The 19,558-nt window shown below is 35.6% G+C and overlaps 1 protein-coding gene across 1 annotated transcript in view; it reads left to right on the top strand.

Moving 5' to 3' along the window:
- The window catches only part of LOC124082629 (olfactory receptor 10J3-like), a 155,670-nt gene that overhangs the window by 2,565 nt on the left and 133,547 nt on the right, over window positions 1–19,558 (top strand). Inside the window, exon 2 of the mRNA XM_046429103.1 lies at window positions 16,756–16,760. Coding sequence (XP_046285059.1) covers window positions 16,756–16,760 — 5 coding nt within the window. The remainder of the gene's footprint in view (window positions 1–16,755; window positions 16,761–19,558) is intronic.

The following is a 19,558-nucleotide window of genomic DNA, read 5'->3' as shown; positions in this document are numbered from 1 at the left end:
CCTCTACTATCCCCCCTCCCCTCCCCTCCCCTCTTTTCTCTCTACCCCCTCTACTGTCATTCATTTCTCCCCCTTATATTATTTTCCCCTTTCCCCTCACTTACTCTTGTATGAAATTTTGTATAACCCTGAGGGTCTCCTTCCATTTCCATGCAATTTCCCTTTTCTCTCCCTTTCCCTCCCACCTCCCATCCCAGTTTAATGTTGATCTTCTTCTCATGCTCTTCGTCCCTACTCTGTTCTTAGTTACTCTCCTTATATCAAAGAAGACATTTGGCATTTGTTTTTTAGGGATTGGCTAGCTTCACTTAGCATAATCTGCTCTAATGCCATCCATTTCCCTGCAAATTCTATGATTTTGTCATTTTTTAATGCAGAGTAATACTCCATTGTGTATAAATGCCACATTTTTTTATCCATTCATCTACTGAAGGGCATCTAGGTTGATTCCACAGTCTTGCTATTGTGAATTGTGCTGCTATGAACATTGATGTAGCAGTGTCCCTGTAGCATGCTCTTTTTAGGTCTTTGGGGAATAGACCTAGAAGGGGAATAGCTGGGTCAAATGGTGGTTCCATTTCCAGCTTTCCAAGAAATCTCCACACTGCTTTCCAAATTGGCTGCACCAATTTGCAGTCCCACCAGCAATGTACAAGTGTACCCTTTTCCCCACATCCTCGCCAGCACTTGTTGTTTGACTTCATAATGGCTGCCAATCTTACTGGAGTGAGATGGTATCTTAGGGTGGTTTTGATTTGCATTTCTCTGACTGCTAGAGATGGTGAGCATTTTTTCATGTACTTGTTGATTGATTGTATGTCCCCCTCTGAGAAGTGTCTGTTCAGGTCCTTGGCCCATTTGTTGATAGGGTTATTTGTTATCTTATTGTTTAATTTTTTGAGTTCTTTGTATACTCTAGATATTAGGGCTCTATCTGAAGTGTGAGGAGTAAAGATTTGTTCCCATGATGTAGGCTCCCTATTTACCTCTCTTATTGTTTCTTTTGCTGAGAAAAAACTTTTTAGTTTGAGTAAGTCCCATTTGTTGATTCTAGTTATTAACTTTTGTGCTATGGGTGTCCTATTGAGGAATTTGGAGCCCGACCCCACCGTATGTAGATCGTAGCCAACTTTTTCTTCTATCAGACGGCGTGTCTCTGATTTGATATCAAGCTCCTTGATCCATTTTGAATTCACTTTTGTGCATGGCGAGAGAAAGGGATTCAGTTTCATTTTGTTGCATATGGATTTCCAGTTTTCCCAGCACCATTTGTTGAAGATGCTATCCTTCCTCCATTGCATGCTTTTAGCCCCTTTATCAAATATAAGATAGTTGTAGTTTTGTGGATTGGTTTCTGTGTCCTCTATTCTGTACCATTGGTCCACCCGCCTGTTTTGGTACCAGTACCATGCTGTTTTTGTTACTATTGCTCTGTAGTATAGTTGGAAGTCTGGTATCGCTATACCACCTGATTCACACTTCCTGCTTAGCATTGTTTTTGCTATTCTGGGTCTTTTATTTTTCCATATGAATTTCATGATTGCTTTCTCTATTTCTACAAGAAATGCCATTGGGATTTTGATTGGGATTGCATTAAACCTATAGAGAACTTTTGGTAATATCGCCATTTTGATGATGTTAGTTCTGCCTATCCATGAACAGGGTATATTTTTCCATCTTCTGAGATCTTCTTCTATTTCTCTCTTTAGGGTTCTGTAGTTTTCATTGTATAAGTCTTTCACCTCTTTTGTTAGGTTGATTCCCAAGTATTTTATTTTTTTTTTGAAGATATTGTGAATGGAGTGGTTGTCCTCATTTCCATTTCAGAGGATTTGTCGCTGATATACAGGAATACCTTTGATTTATGCATGTTGATTTTATATCCTGCCACTTTGCTGAATTCATTTATTAGCTCTAATAGTTTCTTTGTAGACCCTTTTGGGTCTGCTAGGTATAGAATCATGTCATCTGCAAATAGTGATAATTTAAGTTCTTCTTTTCCTATTTTTGTATTCACTACATTTTGAATATAAATATGGATGTGCTTTCCCCACTATAGTCTAAGTATTTCTTCCCTCAAATCCAAATAGAAATGAGACAAGATGCAACTTCTCTTCATAGACTTGGTTTCCACATTTCCTTAAACTCTCTTAAAGAAGCATCATTTGAACCCTGTCCATTTGTCCCCTCTTGGTGGTACTGGGGATCGGATCGAGGGGCATCCTACCACTGAGCTACATCCCTAGCCTGTTTTTATTTTTCACTTTGAGACAAGGTCTCACGGGGATGAGGCTGGCCCCAAACTTGCAATTCTCCTGCCTCAGCCTTCTGAGTCACTGGGATTACATGCACGTGCCCCCGGGCCTCACTACCCTGTCCATTTTTACCTACATGGGCACTGCTATTTTTTTTTACTAAGTTGGAGAACATGAGAAGATGCGGGTGGTCCCAGCTGAGAATTTGAGGGATCAGAGGGCAAGTTTGTTTTTTTTTTTTTTTTTAACATTTCCCGTCTCTTTCTCCTCATTCCCTAGGTGTTTAAACACCATTCCTGCCTCTCCCTGTAGGAGTAGGTGAGTGAGTAACCCACCAGTGGTAGTCGTTCACATACTTTGCAGGTCTTTGGACTCACAGGAGGAGATAACTGGAAAGTGACAGTGTAAGAGTGTGTAAGAGTATAAGAGTGGGTAGGTCTCAGTGATCATCGGCCCTCTCAGCAGCATGAGTCAGGAACAGTGAGTCATTTGGTGTTGCCTCCTATAATTTATTCATAATATCTGTGTTGCTGGCTGATGTGGGGCTATTTTTATTATCTTTGTTGATTTTATCATCTCCTTCTCCTTCTCCTCCTCCTTCTCTTTCTCCTTCTCCTTCTCCTCCTCCTCCTTCTTCTTCTTCCAATACCCATGTTTCTCTTTCCTCCATTGCATATTACAAATACATCTATTCACTTAGTACTTTGTTGTTGTTGTTATTCAGCTCATTTGTTCATCAGGAGAAAAATAATTCCTGTAATAATTTATTTATTCCCCCTGCGTCAGTCTATGTTCATTTCTTAAGCACGACATGTCAAGCAATCCACTAGTTCTGAGGTTCCAAGGATGAGTAATGTGGAAACTCTGTTTCAATGTGATTCACAGTTCAATGGAGATTGACAGTCAAAAGAAGCAACACAAAAATTTGCTTTAAGTGCATGTACAAAATTGTTGTTTGGGGTCAAGAGTATTTTTTTTTTAAAGAAGAACTAGTCACATCTACTTAGGAGGTCAGGAAAAAAAATTCATAGTGACTTCATGTGTAATTAACTTTGTGTGGTGTTGGGTTGATTGATGTCTGGGGCGGGTGAGGGAGGGTCATCTAGGGAATAGGAAGAGCCTAAGTAGAAACACACCAGCCTGAAGAAGCCAGAAGTGTTGGGAGGGCAGGGGGTTATTCACCTCTGTCTGCCTATTATTATGTTGAGTATTAGCTCGGCAAAAGTAGGTGCTAAATTTACCTTTGGATGAATGAACATGCAAAGACCTATTAAGTATAAGGTCTTGTCCAAGGTTCTCAAGGCTTATTATTTTTTGATGGATACATCCTATCATATTCCCTCTGCCTTATAGAATTCCTTCATCTAAAGACAACTAGCAGAGGATAACAGAGTAGAGATGACCATCTCCCATTATAGAATTGTCTAAACATTGCTCCCTTGCTCCGAAAACTCAGTTGACTGTTTATCAAATATTTACGATAATCAGCCACTTAAAACTGCACTAAGAAAAGTCTGGTTTTGTTTGTTTGTTTCGTTTTTAAGTGCTGAGGATTGAACCAAAGGCCTCAAACATGCCAGGCAAGTACTCTACCACTGAGCTACATCTCCAGCCCTAAAGTCCCTCTTTGGAAGGAAACTGTATTAATGCTGGATTAATGTTTTAAGCCATAACCAGGGCAATAACTTTGACAGACTTAAAATTGACCACTTGATAGCTAGACCTATAAAAATCAAGAATTATTTCAAAATTTATCTTTCAGAAAAAAATTATTTAAAAGACGATTATGGATATTAAAACTTCTGATTTTCTCAGTGATGACTCTATAGCTTCTTCAGAGAAAAGCAAGTTGTACTTGATATTTTTTTTCACATTTCCTGATTGCAACCCATGATGGATTAGAGGAGAAAATAGCTGCAATACTCCCAATGATAAATAGAATAAAATATTTTATTAATGGGGACACATGTTTCTGGGGAAAAAAAGAGAGGAGGAGAGTGGCAGGAGAGATAAAATTGGGCCCAGGCTGTACAGCTGGCAGGAGGCACACAGAACTGAACTTTTAAGAAGACGCATTTAAAGAGGTGTGTACACATATATGAATGTGTGTGTGAGCATGTGTTCTCATGCATACCTGTGTGTTTCTGCGGGGAGGGAGCTAACATTTGGGAGTTTTAGATGTGATGGGCATCGTGGTAAAAAGTGCTTCATTTGCATCATTTCATCCCTGATATTTCTATAGCTCTTTGAAGTTCACAAAATTCTTTCATATTTATCATCTCATTTGATTCTCCCAGCACTTCCATAAAGTATCAGTGTCCCATTTTTATATAAACCCATAAAGAGTGAATAGTTTAAATAATTTTCCCAAGATTGTATAGATCTTTAGAGAGAGAAGTAGGACTAAAATAGAAATGAGCCTCAATTACAAATCTGTTCAGACTAAACTCCATGATTTCTGTTACTTCATTCATATCCATGTACACACATAATTTATTAATTCTCCTCAGGGAGTAAACTAGGATGAATAAGTAAACTTTACTTTTCAGATGTTAAATCTCTATTTTGATCAGTGTTGATAGACTTTTTTTCTGAAATGTCATAATTCCTTTCCTGTCTTTGTAACAAAGTCTATCCATGATCATGAATATATTCTTTATATTTTATCATGGGCACTTGGTGTATTAAGTTGGAACTGAGTTTATATTAGAACCCTTTCTTCTTAATTAAATGGTCCACATATTTCAGATTCTATGAAATTTGTGTTATCATTGTGTGATTTCTGACTCTTAATTATTTAGCTGGTTCATATAACATATATAACATGCATGCCCACTCGATGTGTGAGGCACGGGGTTAGGCCCTAGAGATGCAGAGATAAATAAGACCTGAGCCTCGCTTTGAGTAACAGTCTACTTGCAACCTATTATAACCAAATACTAAATTAATGCTAAACATAAGGTACTGAAGAACCCCAGAAAAGAGAATAGCCTGTCTTGGGATTGGTGAGTTTCATCCTTGCACATATTGATAGGAGAAGTCAAAGTGAATAGGTTCAGGCTGTCTCAGCACCATGTTCTACCGAGGATTCCTGATACCAAGCTTACTCAGAGACTCAAGGCCTGAAGGTTTATGAATCCAGAATCTCTGTGATTTACCTGCAGTGTTTGGCATACAATAAGTGCTCAACACACAGGAAATTGTGACGCATAGCCAAAGGAAAAGCAGTCTATAGGAACCAACTCATAAGTAATTGATTAGGACTCAGGAACTTTAGAGTGGCTGGTGTATTATAGGTACAAGGACTTCCAGGAAAATATACCTACCACGAGTAAATGTGGAATTTCAATCAAGAAATCTAGACCTAAAAATTAAACTATTTGAAATGAAAAATTTACTAATGTGCTTAACAATAGATGAGTTGGCAGAATAAAGTTAACAAACTTAAAAATAGATCAATAAGAATTATTGAATCTAAAGCACAGATTAAAAATGAAAGGAAAAAAATGAACATTGATTCAATGACTCCTACAACAAATAAGAAATCTAATATTCATGAACTTAAGAATCTCAGTCAAGAAGAATAGAATGTACCACAGAAACATTTAAAGACACATTGGCTGAAATTTTCCCAAAGTAGTGAAAAATATAAGCTTATAGATTCAAGAATCTCAGTAAATATCATGTAGTATAAATAAAAAGAACGTCAAATTTATGTATATCAGAGTTAAATCTTAAAACTAAAGATAAAATCTTGAAAGCCATCAGATTAAAGTGACATATTAAATATCAGAGAAAAATGATAATTTTATTTGACTTCTAATCAGAAATGATGGAGGCCAGAAGACAACTGAACATCTTGGTATTAAACCACACATTTATATCTACAAAAATATCATTAGGAATGAAAAGAAGTAAAGACACTTTCAGATAAGTAAAAATTGAGATATTTATGCAGCACTAGAGATGTTAATGGAAGATGTTTCAGGCTGAAGGGAAATAGCACCAGATGCAAACTTTAAATTTATTTACAGAAAGGAATGAAGATCATGGAAATGGTAAATATCAGGGTAGATATAAAATAATATATTTTTTATTCTATTAATTTACTTTAAAAATGTATCACCTGGTAAGAGTATTATGACTTGCTATTTTGAAATTCATAATGTGCATATATTTATAATGTGTATAGATGTCATATACATGGCAATGATAGCATGAAGAAAGAGGTAAATGTAAAGATACTGTTATGAAATGCTTTGGTTTAACAATAAATGGTACCACTCCAACTCTTGGAAAGACTGTGATGTTGTGAAGCATTTGTTAATCCACAGAGCAGAAATGAAGAAAGGCTGGTGGGCATCTGGAGAGCTCGCTTTGCTCAGTGCAGTCGCTTTAGCGTCTGGCCATGCGTCCCTTGGTGGGAAGTTTTGGTGGAAGATGTACAACTGTGTACTTGCATCTGTGATGCAGTGTACTTCCTCAAGGAGACTTGACCTTCCTTTCAATCCAGAGGCTCTGAGTCTCTGAATTATCATAGGTCTGGAAACCAGTCAAGAGTCTCTGATACTTCATTAGGTTGTCTTAAGTCAGGTGATAGATAAAGTGTTACTTCGGGTCTGATAATTTGGTTCAAGGACCTCTTTTGTGATTATTTCCCCTGTTCTTGCATGTGTAACCAGAATATGCCTACTGTTGTATGTATCTACACAACAACAACAACAACAATGAATACACAGCAACAGGCAGAATCCTCAAAGTGACTGCCCCATAGGATGAGGACCGTTAGGAGAGGAAGTACCAAGTGAAAGTCCCTAAAGCGGGAACCTCCTTACCAGGATTGTAAATAAGAAGCAATACTGCGTTACTGCAAGAACGGAAGAAATTAACAACACAATGAAAAACTTGAAAAAGAAGGGTTACACACATTTAATTTCTACAGTTTGGTCTGTGAAAAAGTCAAATATAAATTGGAGAAACCCTGTGACCTACTATAAACTTAATCAGCTCATGACACTAACTGCATTGGCTGCCCCCAAATAAAGAACCTCTACTGGAGCAAATGATGATGGCACCTGGCCCTTGGTTATGACTTTGTTTCCATATCAGTTGTAAGGATGACCAGAGTTGGTGTCTTTTACCTGGTAGAGCCAATAGTCTACTTTCACAGTCTTGCCTTAGGACTACGCTCTTTCTGCTTCCCTCTGACATAATGTAGATCACAAAAATCTGGCTTGTCATAACTCTTCCCACGACATCACACTTATCAGCTCTCTTGAGGAAATATGTACAAATAGGATCTGTGGATCAGAAGATAACAAGTGCCTTAGAAGTCTTTGTGAGAATGAATTGTATGCCAGTCAGGGCCCAATTAGGAGACAAAAAGCCACACAGTAATTATAATAGAGAGTTTAATAGAATGAATTGTTAAATACAAGCAGGGACTGGAATGATGAGGAATTTGATAGCAATTAGGGAAGGTAATTATAACAATGTAGGCAGAGCAGATGCAAGTAACAGTAACTATTCCTAGGGCTAAAATAGTGTGAGAAAACACACTTCGTTGGGTTTTTTAGTGTTCCCATGGAATGGAACATGATAATAATACAAAATGCTTGCTTTCATTTTTTCTCTATAAATATTTTATCTTCTTACATATACTGAGGATTCAATTTATTGCTATTTTACCCTAATGGTGGAGCTGATTGTTTCTGTATAGTAAGCCTTCTTGTATCTCCCCAAGAGCCACATTTTTACATTTTGGGCTAAGTACCTAAGTTAGAGCATTATCTCCCCGAGTTTAAATTTCAAAACAGGAGAAACCTGAGGCCAGGAAGAAATTTCTAGTATGTAAAAGCCATAAATGTGGGGTTTATCTTCTCTCTAGATAAATTCATTTATGTACCAAAGTGCCAGAATAAGGATTCTTTTCATCCTGTTCCAAGGAGATGCTCTCAGAAACCAAGGAAGACAAATAGTCTTTTACCCATTTTTAAAAGGAAAACATTCATATTTCTTCAATTCTTGCATACAGGGTAATTTTGCCACTTGTGTGGGATATTTTTTCTAATTGGCTTTTATGCTGTCACTCTGCAGGGTGTTGGATGTGGAGATGCTGCAATGTTATTCTGGGTATTGATTGTGCAATGATCATATTAAGAGATCAGCTTTGCTCTAGAAATCGTATATGTGCATTTAGGAAAATTGAATAAATATGAACACTAAAGACGTGACAAGCATCCAGGGAAAAGGCAAACCTTCTTACACAAAGGCTGTCCAGCCCTTATTAGAGAGGGTAGAGCATTGACACACTGAATGTCAGAAATGTTGTAGTGTGTCTTCTAGGAGAACTTTCTGGATTCACTCTTTGTTTTTGTTACTGGGGATTGAATAAAGGAGCATTCTGCCTCTGAGCTACATTCCCAGTTTTTTTTTTTTAATTGAGATCTCACCAAGTTGCCTTGGTTGGTCTCAAACTTGAGCTCCTCCTGCCTCAACCTCCCGAGTCACTGAGATTGCAGACATATGCCAGCACACCTGGCTGAAAATCCACACTTTGGAGTTTGCCAGAAACCCACCTTCCGGTGTGCTCATGAAAGCTATTCAGAGAAAGGCGTCTTGTGAACGTGCTCCACTATACAAAGAGAGATGTTGAAGAAAACTGGTATGATTGACTGCACCACACTTCAGGAGCTGGATCCTGGTGAAGCTGCCCATGTTGCAGGAATTTGGTGTTGGGGAAGTCAATCCATCCTCAAGAGAGATGCCCAGTGGATTACGCTGGGAGTCGGAGGGGAAGTCCCTCATATTGCTATGTTTCTACAGCAGTTGGTGTTAAAAATGCTTAACATTAGGGTAGGTGTCAAGGGCTCAGCTCCATTCTTTCCAGAGTAAGCAAGGAAAGGAAATTTGAAGCTGAAAGGCAATAAATTGATGGTATTCAAAAGAGATGCAAAGTCAATTATATACTGTTGCTCCTGGTCAGGAGGGAATAGCTATTATTTAATCATTCCTTTCAAAAACAGGTATTTTTAATGGGAAAACATATGAATTGACTATTTTCATATTTAGGACAATAAGCAATGAAAGACTGTGATTCTCAAGAGAAGAAAAATACAAAAATCAAGCTGCACCATTGCTTTTTTTTCCCCCCTAAAGACACTTTGTAAAATATAGCACAGGGAAATGGAGTCTAAGCAGAACACAAGGTTTTGCTGAGCTAAGGAGACAAAAATTGAAGTCCAAAGCTGGCAATGTAGCTGAGAATTATGAATAAGGGTATAAGAAGAGAGGAATATGCACAAAATAAGAGCTCTAGAAACATGCAGAAGCATCCCCAGAGTCTTTAACAAAATACTAGGCTATGCACACATTTGACCATAAAGCTGGCAGAACACAATGATGGGGAGATGCAGCTAAACAAAGGTTCTGAGGTTTCCATTTGGCTGTGATACACTGGCGTTTGACCAAGCTAGAGCAGAGAAGCTGAGCTGACACTCTGAGGCCTCAGCCAGGATCTCAGGAAGGTTAGACCTTTGGGGTAAGGCTGCTCCAACCTGATTATAAAGGCTGATGAGGTATGCCATATCAGACTTAGAAAGAAGGCCTAATGGGGTCAAACTGATCCACTAATAACCCAAATAGATAACACAACAGAGGTTGATACTCTTTAAAGGCATAAGAAAAAAATTCAACTCTGCATACATAAAATTAGAAATCTTCAGCATTCATGAAAGCATTTCTAGATATGAGAATAAACAGAATACTGTTGTTATGGTTTGGATATGAGATGTCTTCCTAAAAGCTCATGCGGAAATACAGGAATGTTCAGAGGTGAAATGATCACATCATGACAACTATCACCTAAGAAGTGTCTTAATCTATTTGATGGATTAATAATTGGAATGGATTACTGAGTGGGAGCTGTAGACAGGTGGGGCGTGATGAAGGAAGTAGGTCATGGGTAGGGACATATCCTTGGGGATTATGTTTTGTCCCTGGCCCCTGGCTCTTCCTGTGCTCATTTTCTCTCTCTCTCTCTCTCTCTCCACTCCCCGTCCCCTTCCTGGCTACCATGAGCTGACGGCTTTCTTCTATCACACTCTTCTGCCTGAAGCTCTGCCTCATCTCAGACCCAAAGCAATGGAGTTGGCCCCCAATAGACTGAATGCTCTAAAATGATAAGCCCCAAATAAGATTTTCCTTCTCTTGAAGTTGTTCTTGTCAGGTTTTTGATCACAGTGCAGAAAAGCCGACTAACACAAATTTCACCTATCGTCACAAGAGAAAATCACTCCAAAGAAGGAGACAGAAATGAAGCAGGTGATGAAATCAGCAGGCAAGGATGTTAACACAATTTCAAATATGTTCAAAGATTAAGAGAAAACATGGATGTAATTAGGAGAGAAGTGGAAGATCTAAAAGGATCAAATGTAACTTATAGAATTAGAAGAACTGCAATGAAGATTTCTCTGGATAAGATGAACCATAGGCTAGGAATTGCAGAAGAAGAAATTACAGAATTTGAAGACACAAGGATAGAAAGTATCCCAAAAGGAAGCAATAAATAATTGAAAACAATAAACTGAACTTCAGCTACTTGTGGAAAAAGATCATGACATAAAAGTAATTGGGGTCTAAGGAAAAAAAATAGAGAGGGACAGAGTGGAAAATATTTGAATAAACAATGGCAGTGCTATTTTAAAATTTGTTAGAAATTAAAAATTCACTTTACTAATGTGCTTTGTTATTGTAACAAAATACCTGAAAGTGGATAATTTATTAAGAAACGATATTAAGGCATTTATTTAACTTAGAGTTACAGAAGTCCAAGAGTGTGGTGGGAGCATCCTCCTGGGCTTGGAGAGGGCCTCATGGCAGATGGCGTTACAGTGTGGTGGATGGAATCATGGTAGGAGCCCATGGGAGGAGAGGAAGCAAGAGATTGGGGGAGGGCGAGACTCACAATTAAAAAAAAAATTGGGGGGCGGGTAACTAATAGACTCCCATGAAATCTGCATCAATCCCTTCCAAGGGTGGTACCCCATGACCTAATTACCTTCCGTGAAGCCTGTCTTCTTAAAAGTTCCACCTCTCCACACTGCCACGGTGGGGATCTAACTTCCAGCATAAGGACCTTCAGGGCACATACTCAAACCATATCCAAACACTAGAGCCTCAGAACAAGAAATTCAATGAAACACAAGTGAGAGAAACACACTTTCACATACATACCCCACCCCACACCAGGACATATCAAAATCATATTGCTAAAACCAGTGATGAAGAGAAATATATTTTAAAAGTTACCAGATGAGAAGGACTACATATAACTATAAAAAGCAATCAGACTTCTTATTAAAAATAATACAAGTCAGAAGACGGTGGAACAATATCTTTAAAGTGCTAAAAGATAAAATTTGTACACCTGGAATTTTACATTCAGAAAAAAAATATTATTCAAATATAAGTCCAAATAAATATTTTTCAAATAAAAGCTAAGGGAACTTATTGCTAACAGACCTGTACCAAAATAAGTACTAAAAGTTCTTCAAATGGAAGAGAAGTGTCACCAAATAGAAATGCAGATAGATATATAGACAGGGATGAAGAAAGTAAAAAATTAATAATTTATGAGTGAGCATAAGGCATACTTTAAAAAATCCATTTTAAAAGATACATGGTATAGTCTCAACCATAATGAAATAAAATGTAAGGAAAGATTAGCACATAAATAAAAGAAGGGAATGAAAGTACCTTATATAATCTTACCTTGCATATGAGGTGGCATCATGTTTTCTGATGACAAGTTAAGGATGAACAGTATAAACTCCTGAGCAACCACTTAACATTGAACAAATAGGTATCGCTACTAATCCAATACTGTTGGTCAGATAGAATCATAAAACACACACAATTCAAATGAGGCAGATAGGTGAGAAGATGGAACAACAAAGAAGTGGATCAAATAGAACAAATAGCAAAATGATAGATTGAGCCTCACCATACTAATAATTACATTAAATCTCAATTCTGTGAACCCTTCAATCAAAATGGAGAGATCATCAGACAGAACAAAAGCAAGACAATTATTTCCTTCTACATGAAGCATACTTCAAATGCAAAGGAAAATATCAGAGTAAAAGGATGGAGCATTGCATACTGTGCAAATAGTACAAATAAGAATACTATACTGACTATATTAATATCATATCTATTAGGCCTCATTAAAGAAATCTTACCAAACATAAGAGAGGCATTTCATAATGATAAAAAGGGCACTCAAGCTGTCAAGAAGATGTGGTATTCTAAGTTTGCACATACCAAATAACAGTTTCAAACACGATACAAAAACTGACAAAGTTGAAAGAAGACACAAATCCATAATTATAATTGGAGATTTCGACAGTTCTCTCTACATAATCTATGCAACAAGTAGACAGAAAATATTATAAAAATGTGAAATTTTTTCAAATCATTTATAGAACATTTTATTTAACAATATAATACATGTTCTTTTTACGTGATCATGAAACATTCACCAAGAAAGACCATTTTCTGGACTTTAAAACAAACATCAATAAGTTTAAAATGGTTAAAGTGATCCAAAATATTTTCTAAATAATGAAATAGAATCAAATTAGAAATCAACAACAGAATATACATGGAAAATCCACAAATACTTAGATATTAAACAACACTCTTACATATCCCATAGCTCCAAGAAGAAATCACAATGATAATTGGAACATATTTCGAACTGAATGAAAATGAAAACACAAGATATCAAAACTGTGTGACAGAATTAAAGCAGTTCTTTTTTAAAATTAATTTTTTATTTGTTTTAGTTAGTTATACATGACAGTAGAATGCATTTATGCACTTTGATATATAATACATAAATGGGGTAAGATTTCTCATTTTTCTGATGGTACATGTTGGAGAATCACACCAGTCATGCAGTCATATATGAACATAAGGTAATAATGTCTGTTTCAATCTACTATTCTTCCTATCCCCATATCCCCTCCCCTCCCTTCACTCTCCTGTATCTAATCTAAAGCAACTCTGTCATTCCCTGTCTCCCCACCCCCTGCTTATTGTGAATTAGCATCTGCATATTGAAGAAAATATTTTGCCTTTGGTTTTTTGAGATTGGCTTATTTAGCTTAGCATGATATTCTCCAACTCCATCCATTTACTGGCAAATGCCATAATTTCATTTTTCATTAAAGCTGAGTAATATTCCATCGAATATATATACTACATTTTCTTTATTCATTCATCTATTGAAGGGCACCTAGATTGGTTCCATAGTTTAGTTATTGTGAGTTGCTATAAACAGTGATGTGGCCATATCACAGTAATATGTTGATTTTAAGTCCTTTGGATATAAACCAAGGAGTGAGATAGCTGGGTCAAATGGTGGTTCCATTCCAAGTTTTTTGAGGAATCTCCATATCACTTTCCATAGTGGTTGCACCAATTTGCATTCCCACCAGCAATGTATGAGTGTACATTTCCCCCCACATCCTCGCCTGCATTTGCCTGTATTCTTGTTGTTGTTGTTCTTGTTGTAGATGGACACAATACCTTTTATTTTATTTATTTATTTTTCTGTGGTGATGAGGATTGAACCCAGGGTCTCACACGTACTAGGCAAGCACTGTACCACTGAGCTACTACCCTTGATGATTGCCATTAAGGACAGTAGGAACATATTTCAACATCGTAAATGTTATATGCTAAACCCAAGGCCAGTATCATTCTAAAGAGAGAAAAATTGAAAGCATTCCCTCTAAAAACTGGAACAAGACAAGAATGCTCTCTTTCACCACTTTTATTCAGCATCATCCTTGAAACTCTAGCCAGAGCAATTAGAATAAAGAAATTAAAGGGATACAAATAGGTAGAGAAGAACTCAAACTATCACTAACTGCCAATGATATGATTCTATATGTAGAAGATCCAAAAAATTCCACCAGAAAACTTCTTGAACTAATAAATGAATTCAGCAAAGTTGAAGGATATAAAATAAACACCGATAAATTGATTGCATTCCTATACACCAGTGATGAATCCACTTAAATTAGTCCTTAGAGAAAATTTTATAGCTTTGAACGTTAATATTGGTATAGAAGAAAAATCCATATTACCTAAAAATTTATTTTGTCCCCTTATCTCAGTTGTGGAACATTTACAAAAACTTAAATATAAAATATGATATATAATTATATTTAATAATAAAACAATCATAATAATTGAGTATAATAAACATAGTTAATATATTGGTAATTAATATATAGTCTATATAAGCTTTTCATTATGATTTCCAATCTATTTTAATGCACTTTTCTGTCAATTTAGTTGAAATATTTGCAGATTGAAAACTTGAGACTTACTGGGTTAAGAGGCTAAAAACAGAAAATCAAATTCAAATTGGATAGAAGAAAATCAGTGAATAAAAAACGAACAAAATGTCAATGAAATTGAATTTTTAAAAATAAATACATTTGATAATATTTTAGATAGATGAACTGAGAGAAAAAAGGAAGAAACAATTAAAGAGGGATTTTACTATATAGATCCATTTACTATATAGATCCTGTATATATAAAAAGATTAAGAAAGAAATATGATAAGAAACTTGTGCCAATAAATTAAACTACTTACATAAAGTGGAAAAATTCTTTTAAAGTCACAGGTGATCAAATTTAACTCAAGAAGAAATGGAAAGTTGGAATAGCCACGCAGTTTAAATTAAATTAAAGTAAAATTTCTCACAAGAAATGCACCAGCTCTCAATTACATCACTGGAAAATTCTAACAAAGATTTAAGAAAATATTTGAAACATAGTTGCAAAAGTCCTTTACAACATGCTGGTAATAAAAGCCAACAATACCTTAAAAAGATCATATGCCATGAACCAGTAAGGTTTTTCCAAGTTAAAAAAAAATTGGTTTAACGTTTGAAAATCAATTAATGAGTTCACCATATGTGATTAACTCAAAATTGATTAAAAAATGGGCAAAATTTAGTTCTCATTCATGAAAGACTCATGGATATATACTAGTTGAAGATAATTTTCTCAACTGCCAGCTGTTATAATTAATAGTCAAAGAAAATGTTTGTTCTCTTAGAACAGGAGAAAAATAAGTGTGCCTTCTTTTGTCATTCAATATTGCCATACTGTTCCAAACCAGGGCAATGAGACAAGAAACAGAAATTAAAGAGGTTAAGATTGTAAAATAATAAGTATAAATTTTATTTACTTACATAAGATTTGGTTGTGTATATAAAAAAATTGATGGATAATATTCTAGGATTAGTAAATAAATTTAGTAAGTTTTTAGAGTAAAAGATCAATATATACAAATCAATTGTATTTCTAAATATGAGCAACAATCTGAAAACTATGTAACATAACATTAAATTTCATTAAAAACAGAGAGTGTGAACTTTCACAAATATATGAAGACCTCTACACAGAAAACTATGAAATGTTGCTGAGAGAAATTAGACAGGAATAACTGGATATAAATATTATGCACATGGATTAGAAGATTATTAGTAGGATATCAATTTTCCCTAAGTTAGTGTATAAATTCAAACAATCTCAATCAAAATGCCAACAGTCTTTTAAAAATAGGAATTGAAAAACCAATTTGGAATGTATATAGAAATGTAAAATACCTGGAGCAACCAAAAAAACATTTTAAAGGAAAAAAGTAGGATACTAACGTTGGTGTAAAACTACTTAATCTAGTCAGTGAGGCTATAAAATAATAACACACATATAAATCAGTTTAATAAACTGAAGAATATAGAAGTAATCCATGTATATGTAGTAAACTGTTTTTCAGCAATAGGGCCAAGGTATTTTAATATGAAAATGATATTTTAAAGAAACTTACATTGGGTTATTAGTCATATTATTGTTGAGTAGTAAGATTATAAATATATATATATATATATATATATATATATATATATATTTCCCTATTGTGTAGATAGATGTCTTTTCACTTTCTTTTTAAAAATTAATTTATTTAAACTATGTATATATGACAGCAGAATGCATCTTGATTCATTGTGCACATTTGCAGCACAACTTTACATTTCTATTGTGGGAGGCCATCCTTGTATGTGATTTGAGTTACCTCCCTGGCTGGGTGAGAGGCGCTTAGACACAGCTGTGTCAGAGCCTTCCCCACCCTTCTCCAGGTCCGAGGGCTTGTCCGTGCAGAGGCATGTCTGACCACTGCCCCAAGACCCAATCATCGCCCCTGACCTTGGGATGCTGCCCTCCTTAATCTTCATTGGATGGGATTTTCCCCAGAATTTTTTGTTCCCCAATAAAAGTCCACTCCCTGGTGTCTCTCTCTCTCTCTCTCTCTCTCTCTCTCTCTCTCTCTCTCTCTCTCTCTCTCTCCTCTTCAGTAAACCTCTCTACCGCATTAGGTGGCTGGAGGCGGGAGCTACCTTCTTTCATGAAGCCAGCGCGTGTCGCAGGCTAGATTCTATGGTTGTACATGATGTAGCATCACACCATATGTGTAATCAGTCATACATGTACCTAGGGTAATGATGTTCACCTCATTCCATCATCATTCCTGTCCCCATGTACCCTTTCACTTTCTTGATATTGTCTTATTTATTTATTTTTCTTTGCTTGAGTGTTAGATGTCATTATCTAAGAAATCTTTGTCTAATCCAAGATCACAGAGCTTTACATCTAAGTTTTCTCTAAGAATTTTTGTTTTAGCTCCTATGTTTAAGGTTTTGATCTATTTTCATTTATTTTTTTGTTTATGGTACGAAGGGAGGGGAACTTTATTCTTCTGCATGTGGATATCCAGTTGCCCCAAATTCCAAATATTAAATAGACTAACCTTCCCTAATTGAGTTGTCTAGTCACTTCTGTTGAAATCAGTTGTCAAAGGTGTGTGGTATACAATCACAAGAATAAGTTATACTCCATGTATGCATAATATGTCAAAAGGCACTCTAATGTCATGTATATCTACAAAGAACAAATAAAAAAGACAAAAACAGTGTATGGGTTTATTTGCGTACTCTCAATTCTATTGCATTGATCTACATGTCTATTTTTTTCTTATTTTTTATTGGTTCTTTTTAGTTATTCATGCCAGTAGAATATATTATGGTATAATTATACAAGCATGGAATATATCTTATTGTAATCAGGACCCCATTCTTGTCAGTGTACATGATGGTGGAATCTACTTAGGTATTTTCATATATGTACATAGGGAAATTATGTTAGTTTCTTTCTGCTATCTTTCCTATCCCCCCTCCCTTCCTTCCATTCTCCTTTGCTTAATCTACTGTGGATCTGGAGACTTTATACTTATAGTACACAGTCTCCATAGTACACATTCTTGATTATTTTGTAAAAATTGAAAAATGTTAGTCTGTCAACTTTGTCTTTTCTCAGGATTATTTTGACTATACATTAACTTTTTTAAAAAAAGATAAACAATTATGAAAAGCTTAAACAAGTCAAAGTGATGAGAGACTCAATTCATCAAGAAGCTATCACATCTTCAATATCTGCACACCTAATTTCAGAGTTTCAAAATGAATGAGACCAATTGATAGAACTAAAAGAAAAAAGAGACAAGCCCACAATTATATTGTGCTAGATTTAATATTTCAACTCTTCTTTCTATATTTGATGTAGGTTGATTTGTATTGATTGTCTATACAATCAATACAAATCAATCTATTTGTATTGATTGTATAGACAATCAATACAAATAGAGAAAAAAAGGAACTATGGAAGAAATATTGAAAAAAGGTAAATATTAATGAATAAAAGGAAGCTACAGTTCCAACTAACTTATCATAATTTCAAAAGCTTATTTTAAAAAAAACACTATTTTAAAATGGAAGAACATAATTCTTTTCAGGTATTCATGGGGCATTCACCAAAACAGACTATTTTCTAGAATTTAAAACAAGTCCTGTATACATCTAAAAGGATTAAAACGGCACAGAGTATCTGTTATTGCTATCACAGAATTTAATTAGAAATGAACAACAGAAAGGCATGTAGAAAATACCTGAATGTTTGAAAATTAAACACCATACTTCTAAATAACCCATGGGTCAAAGAAGAAATCAGAAGGAAAATTGGAACATATTTTGAATTGAATAAAAATGAAAACAAAACACATCAGGATTTGTGTGATGCTGCTAAAGCAGAGCTCGGGGATAACCCATAACATTAAATTTTTATAGAAGACTAGAGAAATGAGGTAAAAATCAATGATCTATCTTTCCATCTTAAAAAGGCAGATAATGAAGAATAAACCCCTTATAAGTAGAACTGTCTAAGTGATTGCACATATCAACAGTGTGCTCCTTTCTATCACTGGGTAAGAATCCTTAGTATGGATATAGTTTTGCATATTTTAATTGGATTGCTTGCTTTCTTACTGTGTATTTTGAGAAATTAAAAAAAAATGTTCCCAAGAATCTACTACAGTTACTCTGAAAATTTTCACCAAGATCATAGATTTTTGTGACTGGAAGGAACTCAGATGTCATGAAAAGAGGAAGAACCATTGTGGTTTTGGTCACACAACTATACCAATAATGATGTATTTTATTTTTAGATGTCAAAAGTTTTTGTTGAAAAAGAATCAAAACATAGTTGCACTCAGGAAATATCTATTAAGACATTTTTTGAACGCTAACCATATGCAAATTGGTGCTAGGCACCAAGAAACTTTTGTTGGTTTATTAATAGTAAGATCTTAAACTTGACAACCGAAGAGAACTTGATTAAATTTAAGCTATTAAAGTTAAGATTATAGAGAATAATATTTCCAGAAGCATCAGCTTACTGAGTGCATTTCTCCCCACTAACATGATATTCACTCCACAGCTTTTTAAATGAAATATCAGCAGTTTCCACAGCCTCCACATAATGCACCCCATGAAGCAGAAATTATTTGTGGTGTTGTTTATCCTTAGCTCCAGGTGTGGGGCAGCAGTAGGGACATATTTTTTCCAGAGAAGGCTCAGCCAAGAAAAGGAGGGTTAAGGTGTGGGGTTTTGGGTTCTGAGTGACAAGACCCCTTAGATTTCTATACAGTTGGAGGTTTGCTGAAAGTGAGGTTGCAGAATAAGTTTGGCCCCAAATATGGAAGAGACAGGGAAAGCCTGGTGGATGATACAGAGAGGTGAGATAGGCAATATGCAAACAAACAAACAAAAAAAACGAGTCAAAGGGTGCACGCAGCATAGTGAGAAGAGAGTCATTTTAGCCTCACCC

The sequence above is a fragment of the Marmota monax genome, unplaced genomic scaffold (genome assembly GCF_021218885.2).
Source record: "Marmota monax isolate L192 unplaced genomic scaffold, Marmota_monax_Labrador192_F-V1.1 WCK01_AAM20220418_F8-fsc00145, whole genome shotgun sequence".
Classification (NCBI taxonomy): domain Eukaryota; kingdom Metazoa; phylum Chordata; class Mammalia; order Rodentia; family Sciuridae; genus Marmota; species Marmota monax.
This window is presented reverse-complemented; position numbering and strand designations above follow the sequence as displayed.